At 38.1% G+C, this 13,040-nt stretch overlaps 1 protein-coding gene across 1 annotated transcript in view; it reads left to right on the forward strand.

Annotated features, from left to right (window-relative positions):
* The window catches only part of LOC121897073 (sodium channel protein type 4 subunit alpha B-like), a 37,558-nt gene that overhangs the window by 1,580 nt on the left and 22,938 nt on the right, over positions 1 to 13,040 (forward strand). The window contains exons 2-11 of the mRNA XM_042411350.1: positions 397 to 547; positions 1,468 to 1,605; positions 2,645 to 2,763; positions 3,230 to 3,319; positions 4,608 to 4,736; positions 5,416 to 5,489; positions 10,355 to 10,558; positions 10,801 to 10,864; positions 10,944 to 11,085; positions 12,078 to 12,281. Coding sequence (XP_042267284.1) covers positions 397 to 547; positions 1,468 to 1,605; positions 2,645 to 2,763; positions 3,230 to 3,319; positions 4,608 to 4,736; positions 5,416 to 5,489; positions 10,355 to 10,558; positions 10,801 to 10,864; positions 10,944 to 11,085; positions 12,078 to 12,281 — 1,315 coding nt within the window. The remainder of the gene's footprint in view (positions 1 to 396; positions 548 to 1,467; positions 1,606 to 2,644; positions 2,764 to 3,229; positions 3,320 to 4,607; positions 4,737 to 5,415; positions 5,490 to 10,354; positions 10,559 to 10,800; positions 10,865 to 10,943; positions 11,086 to 12,077; positions 12,282 to 13,040) is intronic.

Genomic DNA, 13,040 nt, shown 5'->3' on the forward strand with positions numbered 1-13,040 from the left:
AGGAACCATGGATGTATATAGAGAAAACTAGATACATGAACAGCGCCGGGCTTTGAAGCACATTTGACATAGTGGCTGAACTGTGTAATTACAATGTCACATGATGCACACACACGCCCAAAAAGACTCATAGACCCATAGACTCATAACACAAAGAGCAATAATTGAGCTTGTTTGCAGTTTGAGATGTCCTGTCAACAGTTTACAGACGTCTTATAATGGAGGTCTGTAGGGAAAAGGGGGATTTTTTAGTGGTAGTACCGTGAATGACCACTGGGACAAACTGGCAGCGAGGCGGGGTGACAGCACCATGCGTGGTCCAGAGTCGCTGGGATTTGTTTTGGGTCCATCATGTTTATGTTGGTATCCCCCCCTCCCCAACCCCCCTCCCCTCAGGAGTCGGTTGCTAGGTGACAGTGGAGTACGGGCAGAGCTGCAGAATGCAAGGTTCGCACCTCTGCTGCCCCCTGTTGGTACAGAGGTCTTCAGACGCTTCACACCGGCCTCGCTGGAGGAGATCAAAAAAGAGAGGAGGAAGGACAAAGAGGTAGAATACATATCGAATCAATATACTGATGAAACACATAATCAATGCATAGCTCAATCATGTGTTATTTTAAATTGTAGATCAGAATGTTACCAAAGTGACCTGCCGCTCTGATCAAACTGACTCACAGGTCAGAATTTCTTATCAATACATTTGACTGCAAAAAAAGAGCCTGTCAGAGGAATTCTGAGGACTAGAGTTTTAATCAAGTTTAATTATTTTAATTAAGTGATCAATTACAGTGAATTACAGTTTTTCTTGATCCCTTACACACTATAACTGGACAGATTAATTAACCTCCCCCAAACCATGATGCCACTTACCAAAAGACAGACCCATTTCCCATCACTATAAACACTATTCCTCTGTTTTTACTCGTGCTAATTTAGAAAGCACTGGCATTCAAAATCATTAACTCAAGTCATCACAGCTGGAACCCAGTTAACGCACAATTCCCCAGTTGGAAACACTAAGAGTCAAAATTGATCACATACCAATCAGAACCACAGGATAGATAGATGACAGGGCCGTGGGTCAGTTCATTTGTTTTGGAACAATGGATCCACAAAGACCTGAGGCAAAATAAATGTGATTTCTTTCTTTATGTATGTGTTTCTTCATTGGATTATGTTGGTAAATACATGGAAATTTTTACTGTATTCAACATTCTTTATCTGTTGCATATTTTTAGAGTACATTTACTTTTTCACTTAATTTCAGTTTATTTTACACAATAATTTATATATATTATATAAATATATATTAAATGTATATATAGTTTGAAGTTTGTGAAGATGAGTAATGCATTTGTGTTTAGCGTTTTGGGAAATTTAACATAATTTCAAGGAATGTGTAATAAAAAAAAAAACCTTCTACAACTACAAGTCGAACTGTCTGATTGGCTGGATCTGTTTTGACAGGTATCTGAGGAAGACCTGCTTAAACCAACCAGTGACCTGGAGGCCGGGAAGCCCCTCCCATTCTTCTATGGGGATCCGCCCACCGAGCTTCTCAACACCCCATTGGAGGATCTGGACCCCTTCTACCAATCACAGAAGGTCTCGCTCTCATTACTGTAAAGCCCAACATTTGTACATTAGTGTAGTTTAGTACAGCATTAAAATATTGAAATGGTTCTTATTAGATTAGATTAACTAATTTATGCAGCTCTAATATAAACATGTTATTATAAGTGAGACATGCTCTGTGTGATTGCTGGAATTTGAATTACAATAACAATGAAAAATTAAAATCAGATCAATAACACTGCTTCAGTTCACTTCCCTTTACTGTAATGGCCACACACCCAGAGCATGGGTGTATTATAGGAACTGGATATAGGACTAAAACTTTCCTATTTTGAGTTTTGAGTGTTTCATCTTTGACTTTTTCCTCTTAAAATTACATTTTTCAAAATATCACATTTTTCTTGAAAGATTACAAGATTACTACAAAACAAGGTTACAACTATTACAATACATATATTACAACTTATATTACAACTTTTTTCTCTTATCAACTCACTCTTTTCTTGAGAAATTATCACTTTTTTTCTTAAGGGATTACGTACTTTTTTTCAAGAAGTACCACAACTTTTCCTTGAAATATTACAACTTTTTTCTTAAAAAAATTATGACTTTGTTCTCAAAAAATTGGACTTTTTACTTAAAATATTATGACTTGTCTCATGAAAGATTACAACTGTTTTCTCATAATGTCATGGCTGACTTCTTGAAATCTCAGATTATTCATTTATTCTTACAGTGGCCCTAATACTCTACTGACATTCAGAGTTGGAACTTCCTGTTAGACCTTTTATGAACAAACTGTAATAGCAGCAATAGCATACCAGAAATCCTTATTTGGGATTTCGGAGGGTAGTGATGTTTAAAAAGTCCTGTCTGCACCACAGAGCAGATGTTTGTATATAACCAGGTTTTACAGCTGCATGGCCTAAATAGAAGCCATCAGTCATTTTCTGTAGCAGATGTCTGAAACGTATCATCAGTTCAAAATCAGGTTTATTTGCAATTTCTCATCCAATTAGTAAAAGTCATGAAGTATCAAGCGTGTGTTTTTTGATTTGTCTCTCTGCAGACGTTCATCGTGCTCAGTAAAGGAAACATCATCCACAGGTTTAACGCTGATCCGTCCTGTTACCAGCTGAGTCCGTTCAGCCTGCTGAGGACCGGCGCCATCAAGATCCTCATTCACTCATATCCTTTATGATGTCACACTGTACTCCTTCCTGATAGGTCAGTTAAACTAGCAGAACCTTATGCAGTGTTGTTGTCCCTATAGGCACACGCATGTAAAAGGCCCCCTGGCTTCTCTTTGTGGTAGTTTTGAGTCTCTGTGGTGGTTTTGAGTCTCTCTTTATGGTGGTTTTGTTCTTCTTTGTGGTGGTTTCCAGTTTCTTTGTGGTAGTTTTGAGTCTCTGTGGTGGTTTTAAGTCTCTTTGTAGTCATTTTGTGTCCATCAACAGCACTCTCAGAAGGCAACAGTATTTAGTCTAAACACTGAAAGCTCTGCATTTTCTTCATCCATTAACTTTTGAAGTGTGAACACACTACAGACTGTAAACTACTGAGAAACAGTGTGCAGGAAATGCAGTTTGTTTTTCAGGTTAACCCATAAACAATGATCAGCTGACAATGTTTTTTAGTTCCTTAATGACAAAACTTTATTCAGTTTGTTCATCATGTTGACGGTTTTGATCAACTGTGCGATGATGATGATGGCTGTTTCTCCAGAGTGGAGCGAGATTGCTGAGTGAGTACATGCGCACACACACACACACACAAAGACTATTGATGAGATTTCACAACAGGACCAGAAAAACAAGATGAAATGAATCACCAGCTCCCTGGAAATATCAGAATTCTTGAGTCCCAGCAGAAAACAGATTTTTGAAGTCAAATGTTCAAGTTTGTGCCTCTGAAACAAAGAGTCGCTCTGTCCTCCGTGTCATGCCATGACTTTGTTCATGGTTCACAAAAGCTGCCATCTCAGACGAAACGCAGATAAAAGGTCATTAAAGTTCAAACAGTTTGAAATTTAACCTTATGTGCAAATCTTGAACTCAAGCAGCAGCTTAACCTCATTCTCAGAAAATTTAAGTGTATTGAGTTTTTGTATTTTTCTTGTATTGTGTTTTGATCTTATATGAACAAGTTTATCATACAGTTTGTCACAAAGAATAAAATTATGATAAAATGATGATTTATCTGATCTGAGGGTGGTGCTGCGTGAGAAATACTTTACATTTTTAGTGAATGATTCCATCTTTGGAAGTCCATGACATATATTTGAATGCTTCGGATCTGGTGATGAGAATGTCTTTGTTGAATAAGATAATAAGAAATTGTAAGAATAACTAAATCATCATAATGTTATTTGTTTGTTGAACACTGCATTAGAGGCTTTTGATACTGTTGATAACAATATTTTGTTCATTAAGCTGCCTTTTATTGTTTTTCATGATTCTCCTTACAGCTGGTTTAGATGAGATGTTTCTGGTAGAGTTCAGACTCCACTAGTTTTTTACCCTTTACATAAATAACATTTATTTTCCAACTGAACATTGCAGTGTTCCCTTTTATGCTGATGATACGTTCTTGTACACCATCGACTTAACTGCAGACCAAACAGACCAACCACCAGACCTCTTATTAATTGAAACTGGGCTGTTGGCTTCAGTCAGCAGTGGATGAGTTCAGAAAACAAACTATCCATAAAAACATTCAGTCGGAGCGCCCTGGTAGTCTTCTGGATAAGACACATATCACATAACTGCAACGTCAATGGTTCAGTTCCCACTGTGGACATGTGTTGCATGTCATATGCTTCTCTCTACCCATGTTTCTCATCTCTCTGCATGTTAACTGTCAAATAAAGGCCAAAAATTAAAGATTTTTTTTTTAAGCAGTAAAAATATTTAATCTGTCCCAGTCAGAGTTTGTTCTGGGACTGTTTTCATTTGAAATTACATTACAGTTTTTATGTTAACTTCAGTATTTAAATATTCCAGAATTGTAAGTGTTTTTCTATCTTTGAACAGATACGTGTTTATAGCCATCTACGTGTTTGAAGCCATCATCAAAATTGTGGCCAGAGGCTTCTGTGTGGGGAATTTCACCTTCCTCAGAGATCCATGGAACAGTCTGGACGTCGTCATCATCATCACAGCGTAATACACACTAGCACTCCTGTTATACACTTATTGCTAAAAGAAAAAAGTCTGAGCAACACCAAGGTCTGTAGAGAAGAGAAAGCCAGCTAATTCACTCTGTCTCATGCAGGTTCGCTCACACCAGCATTTAAAACTGAATGAAATGATTGTGATCAGTGGATTCTGGCTGGGACAAAGTAAACCTGTGGGAATTTCTTCAACTTTGAATTTTTACCATAAAATTATGCTGTTTATAAATAAACAAGCTATCTTGACAGAACTGATTTTTGAGGCAATGTAAATTGTTAGCTGTGTTGCTAACATCTAGTTTTATTGGACCTCCTCTGTCGGCATAAAAACTGATCACAGAACAGAAAATGGTTCATGTGACAGAAGGCCATGATATTAATACCGCTTTGAATAAACGTATCATTCAGTTAGTGACCCAGCTAACATAACAAGCTAACACACTTGCTAAATATCCATTAGCAAGGTTATTAGCCCAGAAAGTTTTGAATAAAATGAGGACCAGTCCTGAGGTCAAAATGTCAGGAGGAAGTGAAAAGTACAAAACTCTGTACAGTAAACCAGTACAGAGAAAATAGAAATAGAAATTTCTGGTGTGACAGAGACTTTATGGTGTTAATGGTAATGATGATGGTGCTAATGATGGTAATGGTGTGTCTCTGTGTTACAGATGTCTGACAGTGTTTGTTGATTTGGGAAGCATTTCTGTGCTAAGATTCCTGAAGATCATGGCAATCACCCCCGGTCAGTGTGTGTGTGTGTGTCTCTTTAAGGTGGTTGCATAGTTTTCTGCATTAAAGGGCTATGGTGTAACTCGTTTGCTTCTTGTTGATAAGTAAAAGTTATTGTGGACAAAATCTATATATTCTGAAGTCCCACCATCATAAGACAAACACTGTCATCTTGCTGACCATTTCATGTTTTTCATTTTTCCTTTTTTTTACGATGAACCGCTCCATTGTCATATTACAAACTATCAAGGCAGGGGGGCAGAACCTACATAGCCACAATGTCCTGATAGCTTATATATAAATATTTTCAGTTTTTAGAGCAACTTAATGGAAACCAGTAAAATATCTGTTTCAAGATAAATTTGTATACAGCACTCATCTTTCTATGCCACCTTTGACAGACATCAGTTCTTACTAGCTAACATATAACTCATATTCCAGTAAGAAACAGCAGTGACGCTAACATAGACTACACAAAGTTAGCTCTGCAGGTAGTGAGAAATGGACTAAAATGCACAAGTTAACGAAAACATGAGAATGAATTGTATCTCATGCGCACACAATAGTATTTTTCGAACATTTGATGTACTAAAACGTGGCCTTGACTTATATATTATATACACAATAATGTTAACATGGAAACAATTAAGTAATGTTAGCATTAAAACAACAAAGTAATGTTAGCATCAAAACAACAAAGTAACATAAGCATTAAAACAATAAAGTAAAGTTAGCATAAAAACAATGAAGCAATGTTAGCATGAAAACAATAAAGTAACGCTAGCATGAAGATAAAGTAACGTTGGGATAAAAACAAAAAAGTAATGCTAGCATAAAAACAAAGTTAGAATAAAAAAGTAACATTAACATGAAAACAATTAAGTGACATTAGCATGAAAACAAGATGAACATGATGGGACTACATGTGGACCACAGTTTACACACTTTGGGTGTGAACCCCAAGGGCTCAGGTTTCTTGGAGTCTTGAAACATGTGGTAAACTGTGGTCCACATGTAGTCCCAAGGATGGTCCTAGGATTGCACCTGATGTGTGATCCTGGGAGCACAAACATACATGTACTGTATGGTCCACAGTTGAAAGAGTTCATTTGTCCGTTCATTCAAGTTTGTAATATATGGGCAGTGGTTAACACTATCTATCTTGGCTAAGCAAGAACAGTCAGAGTTGCAAAACAAAAACATGATTGAGACAACAACAAAGGCATAGTCTTAAATAACATAACCTGTGTTTCTCATTACTCTTTGGGTCAGTGAGAACAAGAATGTTAGTGGTGTAACTTTGTTCAGGTGAGATGCAGAGAGAGTGGCACCTAAAATGATAAAGCCATTTCTGGAGTGTCCAAGAGTGTTTGTTGTTTCACTCATTGGATCTGATGACAATACTGACTACTCAATGTAGTACTCAGTCTGATCTTGGCAGACTTTAGAATTTTGTCATTAAGGCAAGTGTAGCTGCAGAAGGATGTCATCATATTTCCAAAAATCCCAAAGTCCTAATGGCTGTATCATTGTTTGCTTGGCACTGTGTCCTAAACTTGTGGTGGGTGAGGACATGTGTATGACTACTTCTGAAAGTACCTAATGGAGTGTCCTAAGCTAGTGTTTTGCAAAGTGATCCTATTGACAAAATACTACCAAGGAGTTGATCCAATTGTACTTGCAAAGTAGGACAGTTGTGTCTGAGCTGAATCAGAATTTAGGCTTTCCTCAACTAATAGCAGGCTGTCTGGCTATTATTGAGTTTAGAATAACTGAGGTTGCTACTGTTGCTAACAAACCCAAGTTTGCCTATGTAACTGCAGGAAAAGTAAGGCACTGGTACCTGTCTTACTGTCAGTACAGGGGTGGACTGTGTTGCTATCTAGAATTGTGAGAAGTGAGCTCTAGAGTTCTTGTGCCTTAAGTTTCTAACTTGTGGCTCAGGGCTGTAACGCTCCGTGTAGCCAGAGGGAGAGAGACATTCAGAGGCACTGTCATTGTCTGATAGATGGTGACCATGTACTGAACTGTGGTCAGAGCTGTGGTCATCCTCTGATCTGTCCATTGTCTGGTCACACTTCTGGGCCAGAACCTCTGTGTATGGCCTTCTAAAGCTTCTACTGTGCGAATGCCTATCTTGACGCAGTTGGTGGACATGGGGGTTATGCCCAGTAACCCCATGCTGCCTTTTGTCAACCCCCTTTGGACTGTTATGAGGGTGATCTTTTGAGGCAGTAGACCTGTATGACGCTTCAGTGTTTGAGCTGGCAGGCTCAGTTGTTTTCCCTCCTGCTTTGGAAGTGACAGCAGTTTCCCAAGCCACCTGTGTCATCTTTCTTATCTCACGCAGTGAGGGGTTACCTTGGTGTGTCATAAGTATAACGTGAGTGCATACGCATGGATGAAGGTTCTGCAAGAATAAGGACTTGAAGGTGGGGTTTTCTTCTAAGCCTGGTGCATTCTTGCCCTGGAAGTACGCATGCCTCAAACGTTGGTAGTAATCCCTGGGATGCTCACGATGGGAATGTTTAACTTGGAGGGCTGCAACCATTGATGTGGTCTTGTCAGCAGTAAAAGAGAATTCTTCTACTAGTGCTTGACAGAGCTCTTGGTAGTCATTTCTGACTCTGGAAGGTTGTGATTCTATAAACTTGTGTACACCTTTAGAGCTGGTTTTCCACACAAGTTTAACTTTCTCACTTTGGGTTGCATGGGGCAGGTCAACTAGATTGTATTCTAGTTCTCTAAAGTAATCTTCAATGTGGTGATTACAGCTGTCTGGGTCAAAATGATCAATGTCCTTAGCTATAGGCTCAAGCACTTTAACAGTGAATTAACAACTAATTCTGACAGCTTGACTGGATGGCATTGAATGTGTGCTATTCGAATGCTGAACCAAAATTCTTACACTTCCTACAGAGTAGGTTCAACCTGAGTGGCTAGCAGCAACAGCAATCTCTTAGTTTAACACTACAAGGGCTTAAAGTGGTAGTTATTAACAACTCAAGATTTGGGTTACCAATTGCTTTAGCTAAAATTGATTTGAAAAAATCAATTCTCCCAACACTTCATTCGTTTGTAAGTACAGCTAGATATCTTCTCCTGTGGCAGACTGGTCGTGTTAAATACAAAGACTTTTGGATAGTTTAAAGGTTTTAGATTCCAGAATTTTGGTGCTGGCCAAAATTATGCTGAAATTAATATTGCACAATTATGAATAATTGCCAACAATACTCTGTAAAGAACTCCAAATCCTTTAACCATAACTAATTACCGATATGGTGATTTTGTTTATAGTTATTAAATTAATTATAAATCAAAGTCCCAAATTCATAGATTAGTACACTTTGAGACTGAATTGGCTATCTTTTTCCCTGAGTCCAGGGTGGTGCCCCTTTATTATTAATTCCTATTGATAATTTTATTATTGCTGATAGCCAAACTCGTAGCCACGGCCCAACAAACATTAGCATAAAAACAATAAAGAATTGTTAGCATCAAAACGATAAAGAAACATTAGCATGAAAACAATAAAGTTACATTAACATATACTTCCTACTAATTGACTGTTGCACAGGACAGATTAACTCATTTTGTTTACATTCGTAATTCCATAATATTGATCAGCTACACAGGATCATGACAGAAGACTCTGATAACCTGTTTTTTTTTTTTTGCTCTGAAAATGTATAAACATAATAATGAAATGCCATCAGTTTACACAGAAACACACTGAAACTACAAGTCAAACTGATCATCAAAGTATTGATCACATTATTGAATTTGGCAAACTCTTCATTAAACAGCCTTAAACACACAGTAACAGACAGTCCCTCAAGGAAATTGCGATTTTGCTTAATTACTGCAACTTTTCCACATGAAATGGCCAAATCAACAGACCGCTTTGGATTTGGACCAATTGTTGCATTTCGTGTTGTGGTAACTTGCATCATCACAGCACGCATTCAGCAAGGATTCAGGAGCGCATTTAGATGGATGAATCTCAGCTGCCAACAAAGATGACTGCCATAGACTGAGCAAAACAATTCCAGAAAAGTTTCCAAATGAAGTTTGCATTCAGATAGTCAGAAGAATACAAGTTGATGTTGTTCAGATGGCAAAGACATAATATACCTCAAACATAAAAATGGGCACTTTGGAAATGAAACTATATGTTTAGATCAATGGATTTATTTTAATGGCATTATTGACTGATTTTATTTGGTGCTAATGTTTAGGTGAAAGTTTATTTAATAAAGGCTTATAAATGGAACTCAAGTAAAGTATTTTCTTCTTTATATAACTTTGAGCCCATGGTTCTCATGTTCAGAAAATACATTTAAAAAAAAACATTTCTGTGATTTGCTTTTTATCAAAGGAAGTGATTACATATGACTCTTCATTAGTTGTAGTTTAAAAAAAATCACATTATTTTCCTTTGTTTGCAATTTTTTCCCAATTCCCGCAATCTTACTGCCAAAAGAACAAAACATCGCAAAATGTATCACAATTTTTGAATAAAGCCGCAGCAAAATCAAGCAATTTTACCGCAATAATCACAAAAAAACTCAGCAAAGCAAACATTTATTCCTGCAGTTTTGGAATCATTTATTTCCTTCATAAAATCCAGGACTCTGACCAGATCTCTGAGGCTATTAGCTCATTCTGCACTCTGAACTAACCGGGAGGGGGGGTTCTTCTTGTGACAATGAACCATCTATTACTTCTGCGATTTGCATAGTTTAAAATTCACATATTGATCTTCTCATAAACTCTCATTCATTCTGGTTTGCATTCTGACCCCCTGCCTGCTGTTTTTAATGTCAACAATTGAATCATTTGATTTTCTTTTTTTAAACCCTCCTCTCTTTTTCTCAGGTTTGAGGACGACTGTCGGCACTCTTGTCCAATCAGTGAAGAGGCTGGCTAATGTCATCATCGTGACAGTGTTCTTCCTCAGCGTCTTTGCTGCGATTGGTCTGCAGTTATTCATGGGAAACCTGAGGCAGAAATGTGTCATTAACCTGTTTGGCAACATGAGCACTAACGGTTCTGATTTCCAGGAGTTCACCAACAATCCTGGTATGATGAGAATGATGATACAGTGTTACACATATTTGTGATTATGTTATTGATTTGTTTATATTTTACAGGGACAAAGCTTATTGATCACCATCAGTGTTAAACAGTTGTGTCTCTTTTGGTCATTTTGTGGTTGTTTTGTGTTTGATGTCTGTAAGTCAAAATTGTCAAGTGTTTGTTTAGATTTGAACGGATGAGCAGCTATCATACTGACAGCTCTAACTTCTGTCTGTCTCTGGTAGAGTACCAGTACTTCGAGCCTAATCATTATGATGCTCTTCTATGTGGAAACAGCTCTTTTAGCAGGTATGTTGAGTTTACACAACTCCACATATGACTGCTCTGTTGCATGCATTATTACTGATGGTGATGATGGTGTGTTCAGGTCCTGTCCAGAGGGTTTCACCTGTCTGAAGGCAGGAAGAAACCCAAATTATGGATTCACCAACTATGACTCATTTAGTTGGGCCTTCCTGGCTATGTTTAGACTGATGACCCAGGACTACTGGGAGGACCTCGCCCATCAGGTCAGTAACTGACTCGTCCCACAACACAGTCTGGACTTAAGGGCTCTCTGGTTCCACCTGACAGAGCTTTAAATTGATATTCTGATGACGTCTCAGTGATTCAGCAGTTATATGAACATTTTTTTATTATTTTATTTGTTTATTTAACAGGAACAATAGAGTAGAGTTAGCCTAGACAGACAAATTCACAAAAGAATTACAGCATCTAATGTTATAATTCAGACAGGGGTACAGAGAATAAACATTGCGTCATACAAAATTAAAAGCACTTTCCAGTTAAAACATTGCATCATACAAAAAAACCAAATAAAATATTCATGATAGGTAGAGCACTGTCTGATAGTGCTGCGTATTGTATTCAAAATGTTGCAGCTCTAATGCAACATGCAACATTTTTTTTGGGGGGGGGGGGTGAGATTGTGAGTAATTTTGTTAATTAAGCGGGAGTTTGCAAAGTAGACAAAATTATCAAAGGTCAAAAGGTTGTACTGTGTAACTGTATGACAATGATGATACCTCGCAGGCTTTTTGTCCAATATTTTGAGTGTTCTTTTGTATAAACTGTGCATGGGCCTAATAATGTTTTTTTCCTGCTTGGGACCAAGTGGTAATACAATATGACAGGTGTGGGAAAATCATAGAGTGCATGTACAACTTAGCAGCATCTGTTGACAATGGGTTCCTAATGAATTTGAATTTGCTAGGGTTCAGTTTGACTGTAGGTGTGAATCGATAATTATCCCAAGGTACTTAAAGTCTGAGACTCTTTGAAGCTTTTCATTCTTAACAAAGATTTCAAGCTAATGAACATCTTTCTTTCTTATTAAAAAAATACATATATGTAGTCTTGCTAATATCTAAAGTGAGACAGGAGTGAGTGTCAGAGATGCTAGACATTGCTGCCGTTAACTTATGTGCCACCTACTATCTTGTCTTGGCATGCACATGAATTACGGTGTCATCTGCGTACATATCCACCTGTCTGTCTGCAGATTATGGCTGTAGGAGGTAAAATCTACTTGATCTATTTGGTGGTCGTCCTCTTCCTTGGCTCCTTCTACCTGCTCAGCCTCTTTATGGCGACGATTGCCATGGCGACGGCTGAGCATAGTGAGGCCAGTGTCGCCGAGGCCAAGCGGAGAGAAGAAGAGATTACTGAGATCCTGCAGGCGCTGAAGAAGTGTGAGGAGGATGAGGTGAGATCATTACATCATTTTCATCAAACAGATAATATCACATACCGTAAATTCTCATATAAAAAAAACTTTTAAGTGTGGATATTCTAGAGGACGTGTTTCATGCACGGTAGATTAATGCCTGACATGACTCTACTGATGGAGTTATTGTTGTGCAAATGTTCATTACACAGAATTTATCAGCATAAAAGGTCAACATGGAGGAAGCGGTCAGTTTGTATTAACTGTAGGAAGAGAAGAAATTAGAAATAAAGGCCTGTCCCAAATAAACACCACTGAGGTAAATAAATACCCCAAACACTATTTGTCAAGAACTGAACAACAGCTTGGACTCAAATGCAGACAGACTCAGTTGGCAAGTTCAAAAATCAGTCCTTTAATCACAGCTGGGTCAGTACACAGGTGATCAGTCAGCAAAACAAGATATCCAAATCAGTAGGCTAGAGGCAAGGTCGAAGGCAAAAACAGGTTAGGAAACTAGAAGGCTCACAAGGAAAAATAGGCTGGAACGCTGTCACACAGGAAACAAGACGAAATGGCACAGAAGGAAGGGAACACTGAGACTATATACTCTGGGGGAGGGGAGACAATGAGACACAGGTGCAACACATCAGGGCAGGGCAGGTAATCACACAAGAGGGAGACACATGAGGGCAGGAAGTGAAGGACCTGAAATGAGACAAGAGGTGAGTATCAAAATAAAACAGGAAGTACACGACAAAGAACACTGGGAGAAACAAAAACAGAACTCAGCCATCC

Source organism: Thunnus maccoyii, chromosome 5 (assembly GCF_910596095.1).
Source record: "Thunnus maccoyii chromosome 5, fThuMac1.1, whole genome shotgun sequence".
Taxonomy (NCBI): Eukaryota; Metazoa; Chordata; class Actinopteri; order Scombriformes; family Scombridae; genus Thunnus; species Thunnus maccoyii.